This window comes from Balaenoptera borealis (genome assembly GCF_965194805.1).
Source record: "Balaenoptera borealis genome assembly, chromosome: 2".
Lineage (NCBI taxonomy): Eukaryota > Metazoa > Chordata > Mammalia > Artiodactyla > Balaenopteridae > Balaenoptera > Balaenoptera borealis.
In genome coordinates, this window is record NC_138867.1 from 33639573 (window position 1) to 33665359 (window position 25787).

The 25787-nt window shown below is 41.7% G+C and overlaps 1 protein-coding gene across 1 annotated transcript in view; it reads left to right on the plus strand.

Moving 5' to 3' along the window:
• The window catches only part of EGFLAM (EGF like, fibronectin type III and laminin G domains), a 166939-nt gene that overhangs the window by 66433 nt on the left and 74719 nt on the right, over positions 1–25787 (plus strand). Inside the window, exon 7 of the mRNA XM_082382218.1 lies at positions 16080–16246. Coding sequence (XP_082238344.1) covers positions 16080–16246 — 167 coding nt within the window. The remainder of the gene's footprint in view (positions 1–16079; positions 16247–25787) is intronic.

Below are 25787 nucleotides of genomic sequence, written 5' to 3' on the forward strand. Positions count from 1 at the left end.
AAATTAGAACTGAACTCTCTCGACTTCCAGCCCAGGGCTCTTTCTACAAAACCCCATGTCCCCTTCATGTCTGTGATCCACCTTCAGAGATGGAATCCTGGACTCAGCCCGCCCGGAGCTCTGCTGGCTGAGGAAATGGGAAGCCTCATCTTAGGCTGCTGTTTGCTGTTATTCCAGAAGGAAAGCTCTCGCAGCTTGTTGTGGCATTTAATGTTTGGCTGCAAAATAAATCCCCACATTCATTTGTAAACATCTCAGAGTCTATCCCATTTCAGTTGAGAGCCTGAGGATATGTGTTTAAAGAGAGCTTTCCTGGGCTCTAAATCAGAAACTGCAGTTCATGTGAAAAGCTTTGGGGGACCTACAGTTATCTATTTTTCCCAGAGAGGTCTGTTTAATGTTTAACATTGAATTCTTTTTGCCCAGATACCTACTGTGTACACAAACACCTGTGACAGGTCTCTGGGTGAGCCAAAAGTGTCTTTTCCTATCCCAGAGGCAGGCCTTTGACAGCCAAGGCTAGGACGTTGTAGAAATCAGTGTATTGCCGGAAGTTATCCTCAGATTTCACCCATCTGAATGTGAAGTTCTTGTCTGAGTTCTGTCACTGGAGGATTAGGTTCCAGTAGGTGCTTATTCATCAGTTGCCCTTATTCAGTGGGGATAATGATGTCAAAGGCATTGTTGGGAAATAGTCTCAAAAAACTTTTAAGGAAATATGTAACTGGCTAATAAGAGATTAACCTGAAAAATTACACTAGACCAGGGTATGGGGTACTGACTGCGTATTTGCTAGTTTTGTTCATATTTTGGGTGGACATTCCACGTGTTTGTGATGCTGTCTTAGGTCAGGGGCTTCGGACCAAGCAAATTTTTGTTCTTCATCTAGTTTCTACCTCCTGTAAAATGGAGGATTCCCACAGGGTGAGCGTCTTGAAAGGATGCTCTCAGTGATTGTATCAGAGAGGAGACTTGGTCTCTGGCTCAGGCAGGATGACAGTAATCTTCATAATGTCTCCCAAAGTCGGCCTGGGGACTATTCATCAGCTTCCTTATTTACAGTAGATTTTAAATTTTTAATCAGTGTAGAAAAGATTTGAAGAGGCAAATTCTAAGTAAGCCTGCAGGCTGTAACATATTTTGCAATGTTTTTAAAACTTTTTCTTCCTGCTTTTCTAAAACAGAAAAACCATGCATTTGAAGTAGGAAGAATATATATGTATATATTTTTTGCCTGCTGTTGGGTCTTCAATGCTGCGCACGGGCTTTCTCCAGTTGCGGTGAGCAGGGGCTACTCTTCGGTGCACGGGCTTCTCACTGCGGTGGCTTCTCTTGTTGCGGAGCATGGGCTCAGGCGTGTGGGCTTCAGTAGTTGTGGCACGTGGGCTCAGTAGTTCTGGCTTGTGGGCTCTAGAGCGCAGGCTCAGTAGTTGTGGCACACGGGCTTAGTTGCTCCGCGGCATGTGGGATCTTCTCGGACCAGGGCTCGAACCCGTGTTCCCTGCATTGGCAGGCAGATTCGTAACCACTGCGCCACCAGGGAAGTCCCAGGAAGAATATTTTATTTCTAAAGTGATACTGAAAATTTCTTTGTGGGCAGCAATCTTAGTGTTCATTAAAATAAGAACCAAGCATAAATATAGCTACCTATGTTTTGAAATATTTTGTCTATAAATATCTGAGAAACTTTCCTCCTTCGGCCTAAGAATTTCCCCAGGGTAAGTGCTTTTCTCATAAGTGAAAAATATATACTATGGTGGCAATGAAAACCCAAAGGCCTGGACAAATAGTCCTTACCAGTAATGTTTCAATTGGGGTGCTGTGTTCCATATATGCTATCTATCAGGTTGGTTAAAGGTGAAAATAGTTTTCATTTAACTTACCTATACAGTTAAGTCCCCTACATATGAATGAGTTCCGTTCTGAGAGCACGTTTGTAAGTCCAATTTGTTCGTAAGTCCAACAAATTTATCCTAGGTACCCAACTAACACAATCAGCTATATAGTACTGTACTGTAATAGGTTTATAATACTTTTCACACAAAGAATACATAAAAAACAAACACAAGAAATGAAGAAAACATTTTTTAATCTTACAGTACAATACCTTGAAAAGTCCAGTAGTACCAGCTATATCACTGCTGCTTTAACACTTGCTTCCGGACATCCTGGGCTTGAAATAAAGATACTGTACTACTGTCTCTATACAGTACTGTACGGTTAAGTACACAAAAGCACAACCACTTGTAGAGGATGCACGCATGTGACAACATATGCCAGACACATGAACCAACTTACATGATTGGACAAGCGAACGCACGTTCACATCTTTGAAAGTTCCCAACTTGAAGGTTCGTATGTAAGGGACTTACTGTAGTTTTTCTGTAGGTGTAACCTGATTGGTTAAAACTGCTTCAGAGTTTTGTATTGTCAGTTGTTGGAAAGGGCAGATTAAAGCTTTCAGTGGCTATTTTTAATAAGAAGTCCACCAAGGCTAATTTTGGGTGCATGTGAAAGTTCAAAATATTTCTGTGTGTTTTAGGGACCTAGGTCAAGAAATGATCTCTAAATCTCAGCCCAAGACACTAATACTAATAAATATGAAAGAGCAATGCTTCCTTTCTTTTCCCTTTCACACCTTTCTGCCTAAATAATTCCCTGGTCCCTTGCAGATGCCTTCCATAATAAGACTTGCAAAATTCATCTTCACGCAGAGCTGCTTTTAAGCTGATTGCAATGTCTACATATTGGTTTTACTTGAGAATCTCAAGGTCATGCACACCTGGGTGGTGCACTGAAATTATTATTTCAAAATAATTTTGAAAATTATTTTACAAATTGATATTTTTGTCAAAAGTCATCTGTCTTTCCATCCCATCATCAGCCTACAAGTAACAAATGAATTTAATTAGTTTCCTCCTAAGAAGTGAACCTGCAAAGGCTGTTACTGAAATGAAGATCAAGTCTGGGATTCAGAGCAGAAGCTGAACGGATTATGGATTTTCCTTGAACAGTTTTAAGGGATGATGTGATATGACTTATGGTCAAGGGCACAGGCTATGAAAGTTAAAGAAATGTTTCATTCAGAATCGAGACTTACAGTCCAATGCTTGGTATCATCTCTCAGGTTTAAGTTTGTCCAAATGTGGAATCAGAAGACACAGCTCTGAGCTGGCCTCTAATCTTGGGGACAAATGGCTTGATTCCAGTTTTAAGCTTCCTTACATATGAAATAAGGCTGGATTGCTTGACCTCTAAAATCTGGTGGCTCTGATTTTCTGTCCTCGTGACAAAGGTGAGGAAGTATAGGTGGTTTACTACACAGGGCTCTGGACCTAGCTTCCTGGTCCAACCCTTGCCTCCACCGCTTTTAAACATAAGATTTTAGTTGCATTATTTAACTTCTCTGTCTCTCAGACAGAAGAATGGGGATAACAATTTACTTACCTCATCGAGTTGTTGTGAGATAAAGCGAGTTGATGCACACAAAATGCACAGAATAGCACCTGTTATACAGTAAGTGCTCAATCAATGCAAACTGTTCTTATTAAGGCTTTTATGACAGGTCTTTCCTGCTTTCCTTTATAGCCATGTTCTTTCTCGGCTAAAGGTCTTTATGCTTGCTATACTCTGCCAGGATATATCTTCTACTTCTTTACCTAGTTAACTCTTGTTCATCCTTCAGTTCCCCTGCTTAAGTACCACTTCCTCCAGGAAGCCTGCCCTGAACCCTGCCCCCACCTCAGACTAGGTTAGGTACACCTGCAACATTTACTAGCAACACTCAGCACACTTGTAGTTAATTACTTGTTCGAAGTCTGTCCTCCTTGCCAGGCCATGAGGGCAACGTCTTGACTTGCTCCCTTCTGTGGAATATGGCACCTACATGAAGTAAACATAGCACGTGTCAAGTAGGTGCTGGAGAACATTTGGATACAGGCAGCCATGTGATTGAATCCAGAGAGTGACAACAACTAGCTGCCACCTTGCGCAAGATCCTTGACCTCTCTGAGCCTTACTTCCCTTGGCTGTAAAGTAGGGATGATAATAGTGGATACCTTGGAAGGGTTGTGAAGATAAATAGATGTCTGTACAGTACTTAGAAGAGTGGCTTATGAAAATAGTTTTAAGTGTCAGTTCTTTTCCTTACCCTAAGCCCCATGGTAATGGAAGTGTATTGCCATACTAGTCACAGGAGATTGAATGAATCCTTTACGGCTAATTTCCAAGGCCACAGCAGTAACCAATATCATTCCTTACTAACTGCAGAAATAAAAGGCAGACAAAATCCAACCTGAATCTGCGTGCACGTCCCCTTTCCTTCCCCCCGACCCAAAGTTACTTATTGCTTTTGTTTTCTCATCATAAAAGGGATAGTGGTATGTGGTAAAGCTTCAGATAATACCTAATGTATAAGACTAACTTGAAAGCTACCATTGCGATTTTATTTCATATTGAATGATAACTTGTGTTTTGGAGCCCTTCATACCTGCAAGTGAATTGCCAACTTTTTTCATAGCGTTTTACTAGAACTTATAGCAATAACTGGGCAAATGGCTGCAATATTTAACAGTGATGTAGCCCTGTGTTGGTTTTCCTGCCCCACAAAATTATAGAGCTTGATATATTTAAAGAATCGTTCTTACACAATTAATCAATTTTGAGGAGAATGGGAAAAAACAGCAACAAAAATCTCCCTTTCTTTTCAAGAAATTGTTTAGGAAGTTGTGTTGTTTAAGTATAAGCCTTCCTTACAGCCAACAATAGAATTAGAAATAAGCAAGAGTGGGCTTGTTTGGGTGTCAGCTGACATTTCATATTAACAAGTGGTGTTTTGTGAAAAATTCCTTTTTCTTACCTTTAGTTTCCAAATTGAAAATCTCAGAACCACTTTCCAGAGTGGTATGTAGTCCCAGAAATTCTGGTAGCCATCAAGTTCCTCCATGCAGGCTCAAATGGAAGGGCGATTCTGAATGTTTTTGCAGAAGTTTGACCTACAGTTCTACAAATTGATCCCTTAAAGCTTCAATCCCTCCTACCGTGAGCTTTCCTGATGTAATCCCTGGTCAGACTGATGGGAGTTGACACAAATTGAATCCTTGTGTACCAGTGCTGGGAGCCATTTGTAAAGTGTAAATGAAAGTGTGCTCTCCAGTTGCCCCGTCAGGGACAAATTGCCAGCTGAGTTTATCATTACCCCATTCTATCCATCTGTTTGTCATTTGGTTGGGTGGAACCAATTCATAAATAAAGAAATATGGCTGAAAGCTGCAGGTCAAATAATACATCTTTTCTTTTTTCTTAACTGTGATTACTTAGTGGTTTTGGACTTTCCTCTGCAGTTCATTTTAGTGTAGAGCAAATCCTGCATAAAACCAAGTCTGTAAAATTGAGAGAGACTTGGAGGCCTTTCCGAGCATGAGGTTTTCTTTCACTCCTGTTGTATTTACCCTGGATAACTATGGGATCTTAAAGCAGGGTGCTTAACCTGCAGTCTGTGGATCCCCAAGGGGCTCATGGATAGAAGGCAAGGGGTCCCTGAACTTTGGTTGGACAAAAATTACGCTCTTAGTTTTACCGACTGAAATGTAATGTTTTCTTCAAATATGAATGTAATCAACAAACTGCAGTGGCATTAGCAATTCCTGTGACTTTGTCACCTTTAGAATCACAGATATGTTCTTATCCCATTACAATTGTTGCACATATCTCAAAATACCATTTATGGTTATCACTACTATGAAATTATTAAGTCCATTGCTAAGTATTGTTATTTAATGTGTTAATGAAGAAGTATCTATATTAATATATCATAATTTTTTATTGTTTTGGTAATTGTTTCTAGTATAACTGGTTTCCTGTGTGATCCTATGCATTTAAAAATATTATTCCAAGAAGGGATTCACAGATTTCCGCAGACTGTCAAAGTAGCACAAACAAGGTTAAAGACTTTTGTCTTAAACACTTTGTGTTTTTTTTGGCTGCGTTGGGTCTTCATTGCTGTGCGCAGGCTTTCTCTAGTTGCGGCGAGCGGGGGCTACTCTTCGTTGTGGTGCACAGGCTTCTCATTGCGGTGGCTTCTCTTGTTGCGGAGCACTGGCTCTAGGTGTGCGGGCTTTAGTAGTTGTGGCACGCGGGCTCAGTAGTTGTGGCGCACGGGCTTAGTTGCTCTGCAGCATGTGGGATCTTCCCGGACCAGGGCTGGAACCCGTGTCCCCAGCATTGGCAGGTGGATTCTTAACCACTATACCACCAGGGAAGTCCAAGACTGTTGTCCTAGACCAGGGGTTGGCAAATTTTTCTACAGGATCAGGTAGTAAATATTTCGTGCTTTGCCAGCTATATGGTCTTTTTCTCAACTATTGAGCTCTGCCATTGTAGCAGGAAAGCAGCCTAGACAATAGCTAAACAAACAGTTGTGGTTGTGTTTCAATAAAACTTTATTTACAAAAACTGGCAGGCAGCTGAAGTTTGCTACCCCCTGGTTTAGGGCATTGTGCTATTCCCAACGTCTAAGTTTGAAGATATTTTAATTCAGCTCAAATCACCCTTTACTGGATACTTACTGTGTGCATACATTCATCCAAACATGTACGTATTGAGTATCTTCCACGTGCAAAGCATGTGCAAGAGATTTCGGGGTGAATCAGCTATTGCCTCTGCTTGGACAGTCCAGTGGGGAAGGCAGATGAGCAGAGTCCAGAGCTGTGAGTGTTGCAGGCAGGGGTCGGGGCCAGGGGCCTAGAGGAACACAACCTTGACATCTAACCCAGTTTTGAAGGAATCTGGGAAGGCTTCTTACAGGAGCTAAGGAGGACATATCAGCAATAGCCAGGCACAAGGGGAGGGAGGAAGCAGCGTGAAAAGGCTCAGGCCAGAAGAAGCTACTCAAGCAGTGGCTTGGAGGCAAAAAGATAATGTTCTTGGACTTGCTTAGAAGTCTGGAGCTCTGTGTAGTGAGAGATAAGGCCGGGTAGGTAAGCAAGGTTTGGAGCAGGAAAGCCTTTATAAAGGATCTCATGTTTGTCCTGACAGGAATAGGGAGCTATGGGAAGGGTTAAGCAGGAAAGGAATTGATAGTATTTGCATTTTGAAAGATCACGCAGACATTCCAGGGAACACAGAGATGAATAAGACAATCAGCATGTTAATGAGCTCACAGCCTAGTAGGGAAGACAGAAATGTAAAATTCCATTATAAGGTGGTATATTCAGTGTAATGGTAGAATCAGATTTAAGCGGTAGGAGAGTCCAGAGAAGAATCTTTTCAATTCTGTGTCTGAAATGGTGCTTAGAAGGAATAACATGAAGGAAAATATTGAAGGAAGGAGCCCCCAAATAATCCAAGGTCCTCCAGAAAACATTAAACCATGGAACGCTAGGCCCCATACTGAGGGAGGGAGGACACACATATCTCTGGTTGTACTGTAATTAGGCTTTTGGTCCGCTCCATCTCAGGCCTATAGAGTGGCCTCCACTGTCAAGGCCATTCTGGATGTTCTGTGGATCCCCTAGAGGGCTGTTTTCCGCTCCAACGAGTTCCTCTCTCAGAAATATTTTCTTAGCAGGATTTAACCATTCCTAGCCCAGTTTCCTAGTTAATGTCTGTAACATGCTTGAATATCACTCCCCACCTCAGCTTGAACTTTCTAGAGAAGGGGTTCTCAACCCGTGGGCTCATTAGAAGGTAAAGAAATCAGCTGAAGGGGTCCTGACCAACAGGTTTTCAAAAGTAACATGAAACAGAAAAGAAAATATCAGAAGGCATCACACATAATAAAAATAAGAATTATTTCGTGAAACTTGTGTTTCCGCTGTGCGTGCATATTTGTGGTGTGTACCGGGTCACAATGTTCAATGTATGTCTTATTGTGGATCATTCACAAATGTTGAAACACAGTGCTCTAGAGAGTGATGTATCTAGAGCATACTTGGAGTTTAACAGGCTGCATTTCCACTTTATGAACATTTATCTGTAAGTCATAAATTTGTCTTCATGGCTGAAAAAATCTGTTTTCTTTATTCTCAGAGTTTTAGAGTTGGAAGCACCATCTAAGGTATTCTAGAAGAAAAACTTCTTGTCCAGTGTTTTTCAAATTATGGGTCACAACACTTCAGTGGGTGGTGAAATCAATTTAGTGGGTTCTTATCAGAATTTTTAAAAAAAGAAAGGAAAAGAAGAGAAAGAAGAGAAAATAGCAAAGTGAATAACATAGTAAGGAGAGTAAGGATAAGTATTTTTTCTTGAAACTTTTCTTTCAGCTTTGTACCCACATGTGAGTCATATACATATAGTATATATATATGAATAGGTATATTGGGTTGCTATACAAAAATGTATTTCTTACTGTGAGTTGAGGTCAGAGACATTGAATGAAGTCCAACCTCTTACTGTGTTCAGGAAGTAGCTGGTTACATTTCTGATGGATGGCCACCCAACTTCTGCTTCAAGACAGCTGCCGATGCAGAGCTCAGCCCTTTCGTGCAGTTGACTTTGTTGTCAGCCATTCCTAATTGCCATCAAAGGGTCTTCTTTATAATGCACTGCCATTGGCTTCCCTGTAAGGAAACATTGGGCCTCCTAGTCCAATATGGAAAACACAGAAGGCATCTTCACCATCTTCATTTGACAGTCTATCTCTTATCTAATGACACTGGCATATGTTCACTATATCCTCTCTACCCCAAGCCAATTAATACCAGCCCTTTGAACTCTGCCTCAAGTGGAGATGGGTCTAGAGCACTTCTGCCAAGTGATCAACCTAGAAAACCACTTTTTCCTAGGATATGGACACTAGGCCTTTTCAACAGCAGGTAGTCCAGAGAATTCATATTGAGTTTGTGATCAGTGCCCCCTGCCTTCCCCATAGATCTTTGCCACACCAGGTTTTCTCTGCTTTATTTCTATGCCATCAGCTTTTTAAAAAACCTAATATAAGATTTTACGTTTATCATTTGAGTTGGTTTTGCCCTTGTGTTTCTGCACACGGAGGTCATTTTGACTTTTTATTCTGTCATGAATGTCTTGTGAGGTCACGTTCCAAGCAACTATTTGCATTTCCTAAAGTTCTTCTTTTTCAGATAGTTTGTTAGTGTATGTAAATGGAACTGATTTTTGTATTTTTGTATCTTGCAACTTTATTGAATTTGTTCATTAGTTCTAACAGTTTTGGGGTGGAGTGTTTAAGGTTTTCTATATATGATACCATGTCATCTGCAAACAGAGACAATTTAACTTCCTCCTTTCCAATTTGGATGGCTTTTATTTCCTTTTCTTGTGTAATTGCCCTGGCTAGGACTTATAGTAGTAGGTTTCTTAGAAGTGGTCAGAGTGGGCACATTTGTTTACCCTTGTTCCTGATCTTAGAAGAAAATTTTTCAGCTTTTCACGGTTGAATATGATGTTAGCTGTGGGCTCGTCATATATGGCCTTTATTATGTTGAGGTAAATTCCTTCTATACCTAATTTGTTGAGAGTTTTTATTGTGAAGGGATGTGGAATTTTGTCAAATGCTTCTTCTGCATTTATTGAGATGGTCCTCTTTCTTTTCTTTCATTTTGTTAATGTGGTGTATCAGATTTATCGATTTGACTATGTTAAACCATTGTTGCATCCCAGGGATAAATTCCACTTGATCATGTAAGATCATTTTAATGTGCTGTTGAATTTGGTTTGCTAGCATTTTTTCTACTTCTGTGAAAAATGCCATTGGAATTTTAATAGGGATTGCATTGAATATGTAGATTGCTTTGGATAATATGGACATTTTAACCACACCTCTAAGGTATCACCTACAACTTCTAATTATAGTTTTCTCAAGTTAAAAATTTAAAGTCACTTGCAAAGTTATCTGACTACAAAATCATTCTAGAATTTTATAATCTTCTTTTCACTCTTTTACAGTTGCCTTGCTTTCACTTAGTTCAAAGGCAATTATGTTTTAGTGGTTCAGCTTTACCAAGTCTTTCAAAACCATTAAACACAGTTATCACTTATATTTTTTACTCATATTCACTAGTTTATATAATATGGCATTAAATAACATAATTACAATAACAAACATGAAAGTCATAAATAAATTTGGAAATAAACACAATGGACTCTTGATAAGCCAACAGCTGAATTAGTGGGAACTAATGAGGATCACTGGTTAATCTAACAAATTGGTAAAGTAGAGGCTGACAAGGAAAGCTTTGACTATGTGTGACATGCAGAGAGGTGCCGTATATTCATTTACCTACTTACTTATGGCTAATGTTTTTATATATTATACCAATCTTTTATATAGGTTAATTGATCATTCATGTTAGGAACCCATATTATTTATTCTCTTTGGATATTCCACACTATTTTTTACATGTAGTTGGTGCTTAATTTATCCACATTCATACATAGAGCTAATGCTGCACTCATCTCTTCTGCACCCAGAGATGCTCTATTCCTTTTCAGTTATCACAACTCAAATATATTTGAAATCTAACTTAAATTCTTCCTGGTCTCATATACTTTCCCCAGGATGCCAGTTCACATTGACCTGTTCAAATATGGCTCTTGAAATATGCAACTTTGCACTGGCTTCCTAATGGTCCTTAGATGTATTATCTGCCGATTAGATTATAAATTCCCTGAGAATGGAATTGTGTTTATAGTTCCTTAGAGCCTCCCAGAATATAACTTCTGTGATGGATGCATGGTTGATAATCATTAATCACCTGCCAACTGAATAACCCAAGGCAGCCACCTACTGGGTTTGATGGTACCAAGAAAAATGATTGTCCACTAAGGGTGAACTTGGCAATAGTTGAGGTGGTCAAAATGCCACAAGAAAGGGAATAAAACAGAAAAATATACCACCCTGTGGTATTATGACTTAGGATAAATTATTTTCCTTCAGTGTCCACGTGGGTAGAATGAGAGAATGGACTAGACAGTGACTCTAAAAGTTTTGGGATCATGATTATCTTTGAGAATCTGATAAGAAGCTGAGGACACTTTTCTTAGGAAAATGAAATGAAGTTCACACGTAGAATCTTGCATGTAATTTCTGAGAGCCCTCAGACACTTGGACCAAACAATCTCAAGATTCCTGATAACCAGGCTGGATGCTAATATTGCCAGTGGTAATGCTTCCTCCCACCAAAACGAACCAGTGGGTGTTTTGATTACTTGAATCAGCTAACTGGGTTTTGAATAGTCACTACTGACCGAATTGTATCTCTCCCACCTGAACTCCCCCACCCAACCACCTTCCAAAGGTGTCCTACTGACCTCCTGAGATACAGGACGCACAACCCAACCCTATCCCACTATTTGGAAAAGTTTTTAAGAGCCTGTCCTACTGTTGGCTGCCCATCTGTACCTGGGATGGCTGCACTTTCTTAGGCTGCTTCTTCCGCTCTAGGCTTTTCCTGGTTGGGGAAATTGGGAGGCTAGTGTTGCTATGGTGATTTGACTGGCAACTTTGTAGTTAGGATGATTTTCTTTAGTGAAAAAAGGTAAAGTTATTGTTTGAGGATGAACTAAGACAATACTTTTGCCTGATTATCTCTCTCTCAACCTTGCCTTTGCACTTTTGTACCTCAAGAGACTCTAAAAACATTTAAATGCAAAACCCATGACAAAATCAGAGGCAAAATGTTAAAGGTTTTGGACTGGTATTCAATCTACATGAGCTTTCCTCTCTCACTGCATATAATGAAGTTAAATGTTAATGATGTCAATCTCTTATTCGCTGAAAATATAGCTTTCTTTCTTGCATTAAATGAGCAAATAGAAAATAATCTCTTTTTTTGTGGGGGATGGGAAGCTGTAATTTTTACATGAAAATTGTTGCAGATATTTTCAGGTAGCTCTGGGTAGACAGTGGCACATTCTGAGAGCAGTGACAGGTCCTTTCCTCTATAAATGCCACAAGGGAAACTTAGCAAAGGATAACAGGAGAGTTTTATCTAAAGATCATATCTTTCCTGACTTTACTGTTAAGCATCCCTGTGGCTTTCCTCTGTGAAGTGATTTTGTTCTAATTTGAGTTTGTAAATGTGTTTCCTTCCACTCACCAAGGTTTTCCCTTTGATGACAAAGTTAGTTTACCTGAGAAATCCATCTTTAGGGAAAGGATACCGAGAAAGAGAAATGAGCCCTACATCCTACAGTGGACATGCTTGTGACCTCTGCTTCTCCAAACACATGATTTCTTGTGAGATATGGGCCCCATAAACTCCTCATCAGCACGGTGAGCCCAAGGAAGCACTTTTGCTGGACTTAAGGACTCCATCTGGCTTTCAACAATTCTTGCTAATGAAAAACTAGGAGAGCACATATTAGAGAAATCTGTGTACCGTCCAGGCATCCCCTTTTAGCAAAATGAGTCTTTACTTCCTTGCCTATTAAGTAGTTCATAAAGGACAAACATCAATATTTTTTGCTTCCTGCCTTCCTCTAAATATCTGTGAGCAGAGGGGTTTAACAATAGAAGAGCTGAGAGGTTGGTCGGGGAGCAAACTAAAAGTTGGAGAATCTCCCAATCCCTATCACCCCAATTTTTCATTCAGCATCAAGGATCTTCTTAATCTAATCTTCCCCCATCAACCCAAGTTGGCCTCACCATTTATCAGCTGTGTGACCTCAGGCAAGTTACTTACCCATTCTGTGCCTTAATTTCCTCTTCAAAGAAAGGGGTGTGTGTGTGTTTAATATTAGTATCTACTGTATAGAGTAATTGTGAGAAGTAAATGAGTTAAACTATTAGAACAATGCTTGATAAGCATTGAAGAACATGATAAATGATAGCTATTATTAGTTATTAACAAAACCTCTCCACTCCCGTTAGACCATTTGCACTGTCCCCCAGCCATGCACAAACATTCCCAAATTTCATTTTGTAGTTCTTATTACCTGGAAAGCTCTCCTTTCTCCCTCCAACTAGGAAGTCCATATAGAACAGCACTGTCCAATAATAAATGCAAACCTATATGAAATTTTTAAGTTTTTTCATAGGGGCATTTAAAGGGTAGTAAGAAACAAGTGAAATTAATTTCAATAATATGTATTTTTAACTCACTGAATCCAAAATATCATCATTTCAACATGTAATCAATATAAATATTAATGAGATATTTTACACTTAAAAAAAAATCCATTGTACGTTTTACACTCACAGCACATCCCAATTCAAACGAGCCACATTTCAAGTACTGACTAGCCACGTGCGCTAGTGCTACTGCATTGAAGCTCATGGGTATAGAGTGAGCAGGTGGCCAAGGGTTGCCTGCCAGCTCTGTGAGGTGGGTACATCCCTTACATAATGGCTAATCCATGCTGAGCATTTACAGTGTGATGCTGCTACCAAACCAAACGTGGGTCTGCTTGCCTGAGCACAGTAAAGCCGATCTACTGACACCGGGTTGTGGTGAAGGAAAGTGCAGCGTTTATTGCAGGGCACCAAGCAAGGAGTCCAGGTAGCTAGTGCTTAAAAGACCCGAACTCCCCGAAGGCTTTCAGGGAAAGGTTTTTAAAGGCATAAGGGAAGGGGGTTGTAGGGTGTGTGATCAGCTCATGGACACTCCTCTGACTGGTTGGTGGTGAGATAATCGTGAGTCAATATCATCAACCTTCTGGTTCCAACTGGTCTGGCGTGTATGTGCTTGTGAGCAGCAGACAGTTAACTTCTTCCACCTGGTGGGTGTTTCAGTTTCTGCAAAACAGCTCAAAGGGTGTGGCTCAGAATATTATCTGTAGCCCTTGAGGAGGAACTAAAGGTCCTTGACTTTGTTTAATGGCTAAACTATTATTATTTTATCTTGTTTGACGGGTTTTTTTCCTTTCTGCACTTTCTCACTTTTCTGATTAAATTTATTCTTTGTCTAAAGTTTTCTACAGGCAAAAGGCAGGCTGAGGACATTGGGAAGAGGGGGCTCCTGTTCTGGGAGGGCCCCATAGGATCTTGCTCAGTTACATTGCCAGGCACTGTGCTGGAATACAGAGCTCATTTCTCCTTTATGACGGCCCTCTTAAGTAGGTACTTTTATCACCCCATTTTACAGATGAGAAACTAGAGACTTAAAGAGGTGAAATAGCAGCTAGTGAGCAATAGAGGCAGAATCTGAACAGCTCAGCCCAGCTCCAGAGTTTGTTCTCTTACCCCCTGTATGCTGTCCCCCAGATGGAAGCTGGATTTTTTTTTTTTAATCCTTTTATTATTCTTTTTTAACAAATGGCCCCAGGGATAGGGGACCAGGGGAGGGTGGAAGAGAGGAAGCGAAGCCCCAGCCCCGCAACCCTTCCACACCCACCCCTTTCCCCCTTATGTATTTATAATCTATATACAAGCCCCAGGAGGTGGGGGGCAAAGGGCGCTCCCTCAGCGGGGTGGGGGCAATCCAGGCTCCTTTTCCCCTGGGGACCCAGGCTCCTGTGCCCTACGGGACGGCCCTTCTCGAGAAGGTGGCCCCGTCCGCTCCCAGGGCTTCGGCGTCCAACGCAGGGCATCCGGTGGGGAGGCCTGCTGGTAGAGGTCGATGCGCTGACTGCGGAAGACTCCACTGTAGGTGGAAGGTGGGACCTTGAGATGGGAATTGAGGCCAGAGAAAAACCTTCCAGCTGGAGGAGTACGTGATGACCCAGGTCCCCCAAGGTTGCTGTTCAGTTTTCGATAATCCTGGAATGGCTTTAGTTCTACTGGGTGCAGCTCTGCCCGCCCCAAGCTAGGGCCGAAGGGCCTGGCAGGTGAAGGCAGCACCGGGTAGCAGGAGCAGGCGGGGGCCGCACAGTCAGGCTGGGGGGCCGCAGAGCAGGGCCCACAGGTAACAGAGAAAGGGGGGGTCGGGCAGGAGGCGGCGCTGGTGGCAGGGAGCCCAAGTTCACCACAGGCAGCTGTGAATCCACCGTGGGTGGAAGCATCTGCTGGGCAGGGGCCCCTGAGGGGAGGAAGCCACTTTGGCCCCCAGGTTGCAGAGGAGGAGAATAAAAATCTGAAGGGGATGGCAGATCCTGTCACACCTGAAGCAAGGGTAGGTCTGGCAAAGGGCTGCTTCAGAAAGCTGGAGGGTAGAGGAAGGAAGATGGAGGGTAGAGAACTCCTCCAGCTGGCAACTTCCCCAGCTCTGTTGCTTGCAGTGTGGAGAAATCCAGAAACTGGCCCTTGACAGCTACCCCAGAGAGCAGTGCCGAGGGTCGGGCTGGGCCTGGGAGGAGGTACGGGGCTGTGATCTGCAAGGGTGCAATGAGGGGGTCCCAGGGCGGAAACCTCCATTGTTGGGATATAGCTGAGAGGCTGTGGCTCCCCCTGAAACCTGAGAACTGGGAGGCCCAGGGCTGCCATAGGAGACCTCAGGGTACAAGCGTTGGCCTGAGGAGCTGGTCTCTGGGCCACAGTGCCCAGAACCCAGGTTCTTGGATTGTGGCTCAGCTGAGGCAGAAGAACTTGGGAGCAGCTCCCAGTCTCGGGCGATGGGAATGGCCTCAGTGACTGATACCGTTAGCTCCTTCTCTGCTTTTAAACTGTCTCCCACCACTAGGCACAGGTCCGAGTCCATGTGAACATTCGGCAAGTTGGCACACTTGTAGTTTTGTGAAGAGTAAGAATGGCCGTGCTACAGAATCTTGTTGGGTTTTCCCATGGCAGTTCACGCAATTAGTCACCCTAGAACGTTTATATTTGTTTATTTTGTGAACAGATTGTGAATAGATGGAATTTGTGCTCTCCTGACCCCTGGGAATGGAAACTGTCAGGGGAAGGCTTGTTTACGAAACATCTGGAAGGCAGAGTCCTTGAAACCGAATTCCTATGTGGGGATCTTTTTACCACAGTCAAGGCCATGCAAGGAAAAGCGGGTGATCTTTAAACGGTGCTTAAAACTGGCCCTAAAAATGATCTACTTTCTTTTATTGGCAAGGGCTTAAAAATCATGACCTGGGATTTCAAATCCAGATCACTTTTAGGTGGGAAATGTTCACTCATTTTGATAAGTCCTGCTTCCAGAATTCAAACGCGGTTAGTTTACATGGCCAGCAAGCTTTCCTTCCCTCTGCTGTAATTGAACTACTGCTTCTCATTCTGTTTTGTTTTTTAATCAATAAAGGCCAGATTTTGACAAGAGTTGGACCTTAATCCAAGAGCAGCTCCAGATGGATTTCATGGTTATCAAGGGCCTCGATCCGGACACCAACTACCAGTTTGCCGTGAGGGCCGTGAATCCCAATGGTCTCAGCCCCCGTAGCCAGCCCAGCGACACCGTCCGAACCGCCCGTGAGTACTGCGGTCCTTCTGAAGGACAGACAGACATAGCTGCGTTGCTGGGATTGCCTCCTGAGGACCCACTTGACGGAGGTTTCTTAGCCTCCCGCAAAAGGGCAGTCTGGAAGGGGTTTTCCTCAGCCTTTCCTGCTGTGGTTTTCCCAGGTCTTTGGAAGTTAGAGGCCCTCCACAGGGCCAGGCTGCTTCTTTGTACAGGAGGTCAGCAGAAGGTTTATTTTTGCATTATCCTTAGGGAGTTTGAGGTCAGTTTTCTTTCATGAGTACCAAACAGATCACCTACCAAGATGATGTACAGCCCCTGCCCCTTTCCATCTTTTGGAAAAAATGGGTTCAGCTTAGAATCATAGGAGAAAAAGTGCTGCTCCCAGACCCTTCAGGGTTATTCTTCACCAGCAAATCAAGGATGCTCAAGTAAAATCAGCCCCTCTGAAGGATGGTCAAGGAGAATCCAAGTTGCTAGCATGCCGATGTGTAGCTGGGGGTCTGTAGCATAGGCTCTGTCATAGTGCCTCTCTGGGGGCCTTGGGGAAGCTTGGGCCAGTTCATCAAACCATCTAGAATTTTGTGAAAAGTCAGATTCAGATTGTGGTCTGGGGTTTAAGAAGCTCCCACACGATTCAAGAACTACATTTCGATTGCTTAGTCCACCTTGCCAGTCTGGCTTTTAGAAACCTTTGTCTTTTGGAAGTGGGAGGTACATGTACGCAAACCTAGAACCCTGTGTCGTGGGGAGATCTCAGAACTGAACTGTTGGCACTTCTTTTGTTTGAAAACTGTAATCTTTTCAATTTTGCCAGTAAATTCCTCCAGGTTCTTGTGTCTGAAGAGCCCCACTACCGTCCCTGGGTCTCTTCAGCCAGGAAAGGAGCTCTCAGAAAAGAAGCCTACTTAGCGCCGTCAGAGGCTTGCCTTGGCCAGCACAGAGCCCTGCGTTCATTGGTTAGCTGATCTCTCTAAACTCCTCCCCTCTGCTCCACAGCAGCCCTACAGCTGACTTCCGTGCCCACCTGCTGTTTCCAGGGGTGGAGAGTCACCAAGTTCCCTAAGTCCTAGGAATTTTGGCTCTTCTAAAACCAGCCCTTACCCTAACCTTGAATGTTAGGACTCCATCCTTCAAATTGAATTGTTGGGGAATATGGGGATGTAGTGAGGCCACACCCTACACACACACACACACACACACACACACACACACACACACACACACACACACCTACATACACAGTAACTACCATCACCCAACAATTGTTTCACTGCTCTTCTTTAGAATTTAGAAGCTAAAACTCCCCATTCATGCGGCAAGGGATGAAGCGCCTTCTTTCTAGAAGAAATGTTAACAATTTTATTTCAAATCAAAGGAGGGCCACCTTCTGCTCTTGCTGGACGAGATCTACTCTGTATTCTTTGGTTAAACTTTGTGATGCATGGCCAAAAAATGGGGCAACAGTAGCTGAGGCAGGCCTCAGGATCTGACTGTGTTTTGAAACACGTAGTTTGTCTTTCTGTATTATAAACCGAGCAGGCACTCTGTGTTCTGTGCCTACCAGCCCTTCCCCAGCATTGAACTCCTGCGCTCCCATTTTGTGAGCTGCCCCACGTTCACGTCTTTCCTTCTATCCCCTAGTATCTCCTTCTCCACAGAGGCAAGAAAGTGCAAAAAGGATGAGCTCTAGCACCTCAGCTGGCCCTGGACGTGGGTGTGGAGACTGGAGTCAGGGGAGGGGGCGTGGAGGGGCATCTCTTGAACTTTTTCTTTTTAAACTGAAACACTAGTCTGGTCTTGGAGTTTCTGATAATGATTTCCCCTTTGGTAGATGCCAGCTCTGTGAATTAAGTGGGATAAGGTATGTGAAAGTGCTTTACAGATATGTAACATTTTGTTACAGTTGGTCTCCTTTGTGAAGTAAAATTCATCCTTTCAAAGTAATTGTGTGCAGGGGATGTGGCTGATTCAGTGAAAACTCTCAATTACGAAATATTCTTAAATAAGTCAAATTTAACTGTTTATATATATATGGTTACTCAAATCAGGATAACAGAAATAGAATTTATTAGATAGCCTGTTTCATGAATATATAAGAATGTGCTGTCATTGGTATTTCAATTGTGATTTTTTTTGGTCATGATCATTTCTAATGTTTTAGAAAAACCTGTGTTCTGGCAAATGCATACTTCTTATTCTGCTGTTTGTCTAGACTATTATTTTACCTCCAAACCCCACTTTTCCGTATATAAAAATGCCTAATTACCAAATAGCCCTTATTGGAATTATAATAAATTCTGAATATCAGAGCTACCATTGGGAAAGCCTCCTATGGGCCGGCTGCATCTCGAGCACTTAACCTGGGAAACCCCATATTAATCCTTACAGAAACCCTGTGCCAGAGGAATAGTATCCCTTTTTAATAGTATCCTTTTTTTAAAACAGAGATTTTTAAAAATTGAGTCTTTGAAAGATTACATATTTTCCCAAGAATAATAATTGTAAAAGCAGGATTTGAACTTGGGTTTGGCTGACTGCTAAACCACTTCCCTGAGTGAGATTCAAATTAAAGAATGTTCTTATTCTTCTAGTGCAAAATGGCATGAGAAAGGTAAGGTCAGCAATTAAATAAAGTACAGGGCACAGTCCTTGTAGAATCTATGGACTAAGGAAGTTCTGACAGCACAGAAAAAGAATTTTAAGAATTTTTTTTTCTTTTAAAACCTGTAAGGTGTATTGCACATACCAAAATATGAGTAAAACATACATACATACAGGTCTGAAATGCTACCAGCAAGCATCAGTATAGCCCTGGTAGTTTACAGCTGGCAGCCCTTGTGATTGGTTAGACCCAAGCCAAGAAGTTGTTAAATATTCTGAACACCTCCTGAAGGAATTTGTGAGATGAGTATTTCTACCTGCTGGGCTTCCCCTTTCTCATAGCTCCTACTCCTCCCCACCTCCGGGTCCTTCCTTCATGGATGTTTTGTGGGTTCATGCTCCCTGAACCGTGAACGTCAGGACAGATGTCAAGCGGACTACCAAGGTGCAGCGGGCTCGATGGGAACCCTTGGATCGCACCCCAGACACTGCCACTCTCTGAGCTCCTCTGTCACCTGGTTTAGGCTTGCATGAACCTCCTTTCATAAAAAATATAACACATCACCTCTAGTTACTCACAAAGCATTGACTTCCCCTGGACCTATTAGTGCCCGACCCTGTTAGCAGACCTCGGGTGCTCTGTGTCTGTAATTAGTGAAAGCCAGGGCCCAGCGTTTGCCTTAATTGGTGCTCAGCCTGAGTGAGGAAGAGTGAGGGTTTTGATGGCTTCACCAGGGAATTGTGAGGTGTGTTCAACGTCCACATCTTACCTCAGCTCCACAGCCTTACAGGTAGAAAGGGAAGGAAAAATTAAGATGTTTTAGTGTCCAGATCCTCTGCTGAGAACTAGATCACTTCCAACCTTGACTAATAAAGATGCTACCCTGTATTGACTCCCATCCTCTCAGCAGAGATTTTCCACACACGTCAGCACCTCTTCTCTTCCTCTAAGGAAATACAAGAAAGGCAAAGATCACGATTCCTCATTCTTTACCCCATTCTACTCTACTTTTTTTTCTTCCAGAAAGAAATGCCAACAACATTATAATTTGCCTATTATTCCATGGCATTCTATTTTCCCTTGGTTGATCTTATAAATTAGCCAATCAGAACGAGACTGGTGGAGCCTCACGAACACAGGGGCACATATGTGGCTTTTGTAGTAAGACACGTATTCTCCCCGTCTGGTGGTCACTTATTCTCTGGGATCCAAGCTTAGCTTGATCAAGAAGGATGGAACAAGTAATAAGGGATGTGAATTGTAAATAACAGAAATGGCAGAAGTCAGAAAGTCATGTGTTTTCTTTCTTTTTCCCAAAAACAAATGAAATGAAATGAAAAATCACTCATACGTGTAACCAACTCTAGGATTATATAACCTTCCCTGGGTATGGAACTTGGTCCTACCACCCTAAAGCATTTAATTTCTCGTGTTCTAGCCTCATGATATAAGCAGAGAAAGAACCAGTAAGTTTTTCATTGAAGTGAAATTGGTATCCTCAGGGAAGTCCCTAGTAGAAGGTGTTCTTTTGATCCCAGCAAAAGTCATTTTGCTCCTTTCTGCCTCAGGGCTTTTGTACCTGCTGTTTCCTCTACTTGGAACTCTCTCTCCCCAATCTTTCTATGTCCCTATGACCTCCCTCCCTTTCTTCTTTTATATCATAGCTCAGATGTCACTTCCCCAGACAGGCTCCCCTAAACTTCACACACTGTCTCCTCAGCCCCGTTCCCTGCTTTGCTATGGCCCTTTCACTGCCTGAAACTCTTTACTTATCTGTTTCCCCCCTTCAGTATAAGCTCCATACTGGAGTTGGATCGACTCATTCAAGGTTGTGTTCCTAACACCCTGTACAAAGTAGGCTCTCAATAAAATATTGATTGAGTACATGAATGACTGAATGTGACTTCACAAACCAAGAGCCCGTGACTACTTTGGTGGCTGGATAACTTTCTACTGCTACTGTCTGGGAAATTTGAAGAGAAGATGTGAGGAGAAAGTTGGTCTAGAGACCCACCAGGCCAAAAATGGGTTTACCCATTGGCAAGGTTTATAGGCAAAGTCGAGCTCCCAGAATTGCAATGAGACACAAGTAAGAACAAAGTAGAGTGAAAGAGGGAGGGAAGAAGGAAGGAAGGAAGGAAGGAAGGGAGGGAGGGAGAGAGAGAAGGAGAAAGCAAACCCAGGGAGTTTAAGTTCAAGGCAATAAGGAGGGAAGAGAGGCCTTTCAGAGAGATTTCAGTGATCAATAGAGTTCCATTTGCTAATAAGGAGGTTGAGGAAGGGAAAAACATTTCCCAACTCTTTTGAATCAAGCCCTTATTTTACCACTGTGTTCTTTTTATTTTATTTTTCCATTATGAATTATGATAATTTTTATAATTGAAAAGATGATGGATCTGAAGATTTAGGAAGCTGGTTGAGGATATTATTACATTGATATTTTCCATTTTCCTATTAGCAGTAAATTTTTGAAACCCTTATTTCTTTTTTTTTTTGAATTTTTCTTCTTTTTTTTATAAACCACTTTATTGAGATAATATATCACACAATTCTCCCATTTAAAGTACACAATTCAGTGGTTTTTAGTATATTCACAGGCTTGTGCAGAAAACACCAGGACCAATTTTAGAACATTTTCATCAACACAAGAGATAATCCCACCCCCCCATAAGCACTCATTCCTCATTCCTGTCACCCCAGTCCCTGGTCACCACTGCTCTGCTTTCTGTCTCCATGGACTTACCTCTTTGGGTCATTTCATAGAAATGGAATCATTCAATATGTGGCCTGTCATGTCTGGCTTCTTTCAGTGAGACCAGGCTTTCAAGGTTCAGCAATGCTGTAGTGTGTGTCAGTATTTCATTCCTTTTTTTTTTTTTTTAGTATTAGTTGTTTTGTTTGTTTATTTGTTTGTTTGTACTGCAGGTTCTTATCAGTCATCAGTTTTATACACATCAGTGCATACATGTCAATCCCAATTGCCCAATTCAGCACACCACCATCCCCACCCCACTGCGGTTTTCCCCCCTTGGTGTCCATACGTTTGTTCTCTACATCTGTGTCTCAATTTCTGCCCTGCAAACCGGTTCATCTGTACCATTTTTCTAGGTCCCACATATATGCGTTAATATACAATATTTGTTTTTCTCTTTCTGACTTACTTCACTCTGTATGACAGTCTCTAGATTCATCCACATCTCAACAAATGACCCAATTTCATTCCTTTTTATGGCTGAGTAATATTCCATTGCATATATGTACCACAACTTCTTTATCCATTCGTCTGTCGATGGGCATTTAGGTTGCTTCCATGACCTGGCTATTGTAAACAGTGCTGCAATGAACATTTGGGTGCATGTGTCTTTTTGAATTCTGGTTTTCTGAGGGTATATGCCCAGTAGTGGGATTGCTGGATCATATGCTAATCCTATTTTTAGTTTTTTAAGGAACCTCCATACTGTTCTCCATAGGGGCTGTATCAATTTACATTCCCACCAACAGTGCAAGAGGGTTCCCTTTTCTCCACACCCTCTCCAGCATTTATTGTTTGTAGATTTTCTGATGATGCCCATTCTAACCAGTGTGAACTGATACCTCATTGTAGTTTTGATTTGCATTTCTCTAATAATTAGTGATGTTGAGCAGCTTTTCATGTGCTTCTTGACCATCTGTATGTCTTCTTTGGAGAAATGTCTATTTAGGTCTTCTGCCCATTTTTTGATTGGGTTATTTGCTTTTCAAATATTGAGCTACATGAGCTGTTTATATATTTTGGAGATTAATCCTTTGTCCGTTGATTCATTTGCAAATATTTTCTCCCATTCTGAGGGTTTTCTTTTCGTCTTGTTTGTAGTTTCCTTTGCTTTGCAAAAGCTTTTACATTTCATTAGGTCCCATTTGTTTATTTTTGTTTTTATTTCCACTGCTCTAGTAGGTGGATCAAAAAAGATCTTGCTGTGATTTATGTCAAAGAGTGTTCTTTCTATGTTTTCCTCTAAGAGTTTTATAGTGTCCAGGCTTACATTTAGGTCTCTAATCCATTTTGAGTTTATTTTTGTGTATGGTGTTAAGAGTGTTCTAATTTCATTCTTTTACATGTAGCTATCTAGTTTTCCCAGCACCACTTATTGAAGAGGCTGTCTTTTCTCCATTGTATATCCTTGCCTCCTTTGTCATAGATGAGTTGACCATATGTGCACGGGTTTATCTCTGGGCTTTCTATCCTGTTCCATTGATCTATATTTCTGTTTTTGTGCCAGTACCATATTGTCTTGACTACTGTAGCTTTGTAGTATAGTCTGAAGTCAGGGAGTCTGATTCCTCCAGCTCTGTTTTTTTTCCCTCAAGACTGCTTTGGCTCTTCAGGGTCTTTTGTGTTGCCATACAAATTTTAAGATTTTTTGTTCTAGTTCTGTAAAAAAATGCCATTGGTAGTTTGATAGAGATTGCATTGAATCTGTAGATTGCTTTGGGTAGTATAGTCATTTTCACAATATTGATTCTTCCAATCCAAGAACATGGTATATCTCTCCATCTGTTGGTATCATCTTTACTTTCTTTCATCAGTGTCTTATAGTTTTCTGCATACAGGTCTTTTGTCTCCCTAGGAAGGTTTATTCCTAGGTATTTTATTCTTTTTGTTGCAATGGTAAATGTACTCCTGTGTTCTTTCTTGATCATTAGAATAAACTTTAACATTTCTATGCTAAGTTAGAGTACATTTTCCCTCTGGTCCTCATGAGTCTAATTATGGTCTCAGATCCTTAGAGATTGTGTAGGGAGGTATGAGAGGTGTTTGGTTGGGGTTTGGTCTTTGCCATGCTCTTCTCCCCACAATCCATTTTCTTCAACAGTTTCAGAAACTTCCTCTTCTGCTGAGCTGAGACAACCCTCCTTGACCCCAATCAATCAAATTTCTACAATAAACCTGATTCCATGATGTTCTTTGCCTCCCCTCCTACCCCATCCCCCTTTTCTTGTCTCTACGGTCCTGCTTACTCAGACATTTCTCTGTTCAGCTGTTGTTGGGTGTGTATCTGTTTATGTCCTTTTGTCATACCAGTGTCCATGTGTGAATCTGACCTAGTTTTGCTCTGAGATTTGGACGCTTGTTTTTAATTGCCTGCCTCTCCAGAGACCAGCTTGGCATGCTGGGTCTGCTGGTTTCTCATATATGTAGCCACAAAATAGATTTCCTTTATCCCCAGTCACTAGGAAGGGCCCCTATTTGGTGGCAGTGCCCTGAACTGCCTGCAGCTGTGAGCAGAGGGGAAGCAAGTGGGGGCAGAAGGCAGTGGCATCCCTAGGGGTGGGAGGAACATTCAGGAAGGGACTGGAAGTAGCTTCTTCCAAAATCCGCATGACGTATCATCACCCTCCTGCAGCTTCCATACAACCTGCTGCCTCCTTTGGTCAATGTCTATGGAAAGTTCTCGGCAACCCTTGAAACCTTCTTACTGCCCCCAAATACAGTACCTTTGGACAGGGCAGAATCTGGCAGTCATGGCTGTGCTTGGAGAACTGTCTTCTTGGACAGACACAACAGGTCATAACCTTGTTGTGAGACCTTCTTGGAAAGTCACTTAATCTCCCTGGGCCTTAGTGTCCTCATCTCTAAAATGGGCACAGTAATGTCTGAGGCAGGTGATATTTTCTACTTCTCAAGATTATTTTGAGGAAAATACATGTGAAACAGAGATTATGATGTCAGTCCACTTTTCAAGATGAAGGAGAGGTTGATATTCGTTTCCTCACATAGTTACTGAAGGATGGTATAACTGACCTGGGTGACCACCAGCTGGTCTATTGCTTTTTCTTTATGACTCTGTGCCCTGAGCTGTGCTCTTGGGACTTGAAGTCATTAGAATGTTAGATTTTAGGAACCAAGGGTCAGGAGCGAAAACTTTCCTGACAGAAGTGGAAGAATAGAAGAGACCACATGAGTTAAGTCAAGTAGAATCATTAGGATGGGTTTTGGTTGGTTGGCTAGTTAGTTTTAAAAGACTGCAGATTTAGAAGACATCAGAGAATTAAAACTGCTGGGCACAATTAACTACGCTAACAATATAATTTCACGTCTCTCACCGCTCAAGCACATCCTGGATTCAGGCAAAGAGAAAAACAAAACAAAACCCCACAGAGTTATAGTGCTGTACCTATAGTTTTCGTTTGTTTGATTTTAACCTTCCAAAAACTAGACTTTTACTTAGACAGGGTCAGCAGCTTTTTCTGCAAAGTGCAAGATAGTAAATATTTTGGGACCTTTGGGTCACCTTTGCTGTTGTAGCGTGAAAGCAGCCATAGACAATAAATAATGTGTGTGACTGTGTTCCAATAAAACTTTATCAATGGACACAAAAAATTGAATTTCATGTAATTTCTACATGTCACAAAGGATTATTCCCTTTTTAACCTTTTTCAGCTATTTAAGAATATAAAAACCCTTCTTAACTTGTATACTATTAAAAATGATTAAAGAAGACAATTTAGGTAATACAAACAAACTTAAGCATTTCATGAAGTAAGCAGTGTCCATTCTCAAAGGACCAGAGGACTGCAAAATGAGACAGGAGGCAGGAAGCTTTTATAGGATAAACAATGAGGAACAAGGAAGAAAAAAGCAGAAAATGAAGAGAGAAGAAGGACATGAGTATAGAGCTCAGAGTTGCCTTGGCATTTGGAGATTGGCTGACTGGATACAGGCAGACCTCGAGACATTGCTGGTTGGGTTCCAGACCATCATGATAAAGCAAGTATCACGATAACTCGAGTCACAAGAATCTTTTGGTTTCCCAGTGCATATGAAAGTTATGTTTACACAATATTGTAATCTATTAAGTATGCAAAGGCATTATCTCTAAAAAAAACAATTTAAGTACCTTAATTAAAAAATACTTTATTGTTAAAAAATGCTAGTCATCAATTTGAGCCTGAAGTGAGTTGTAATC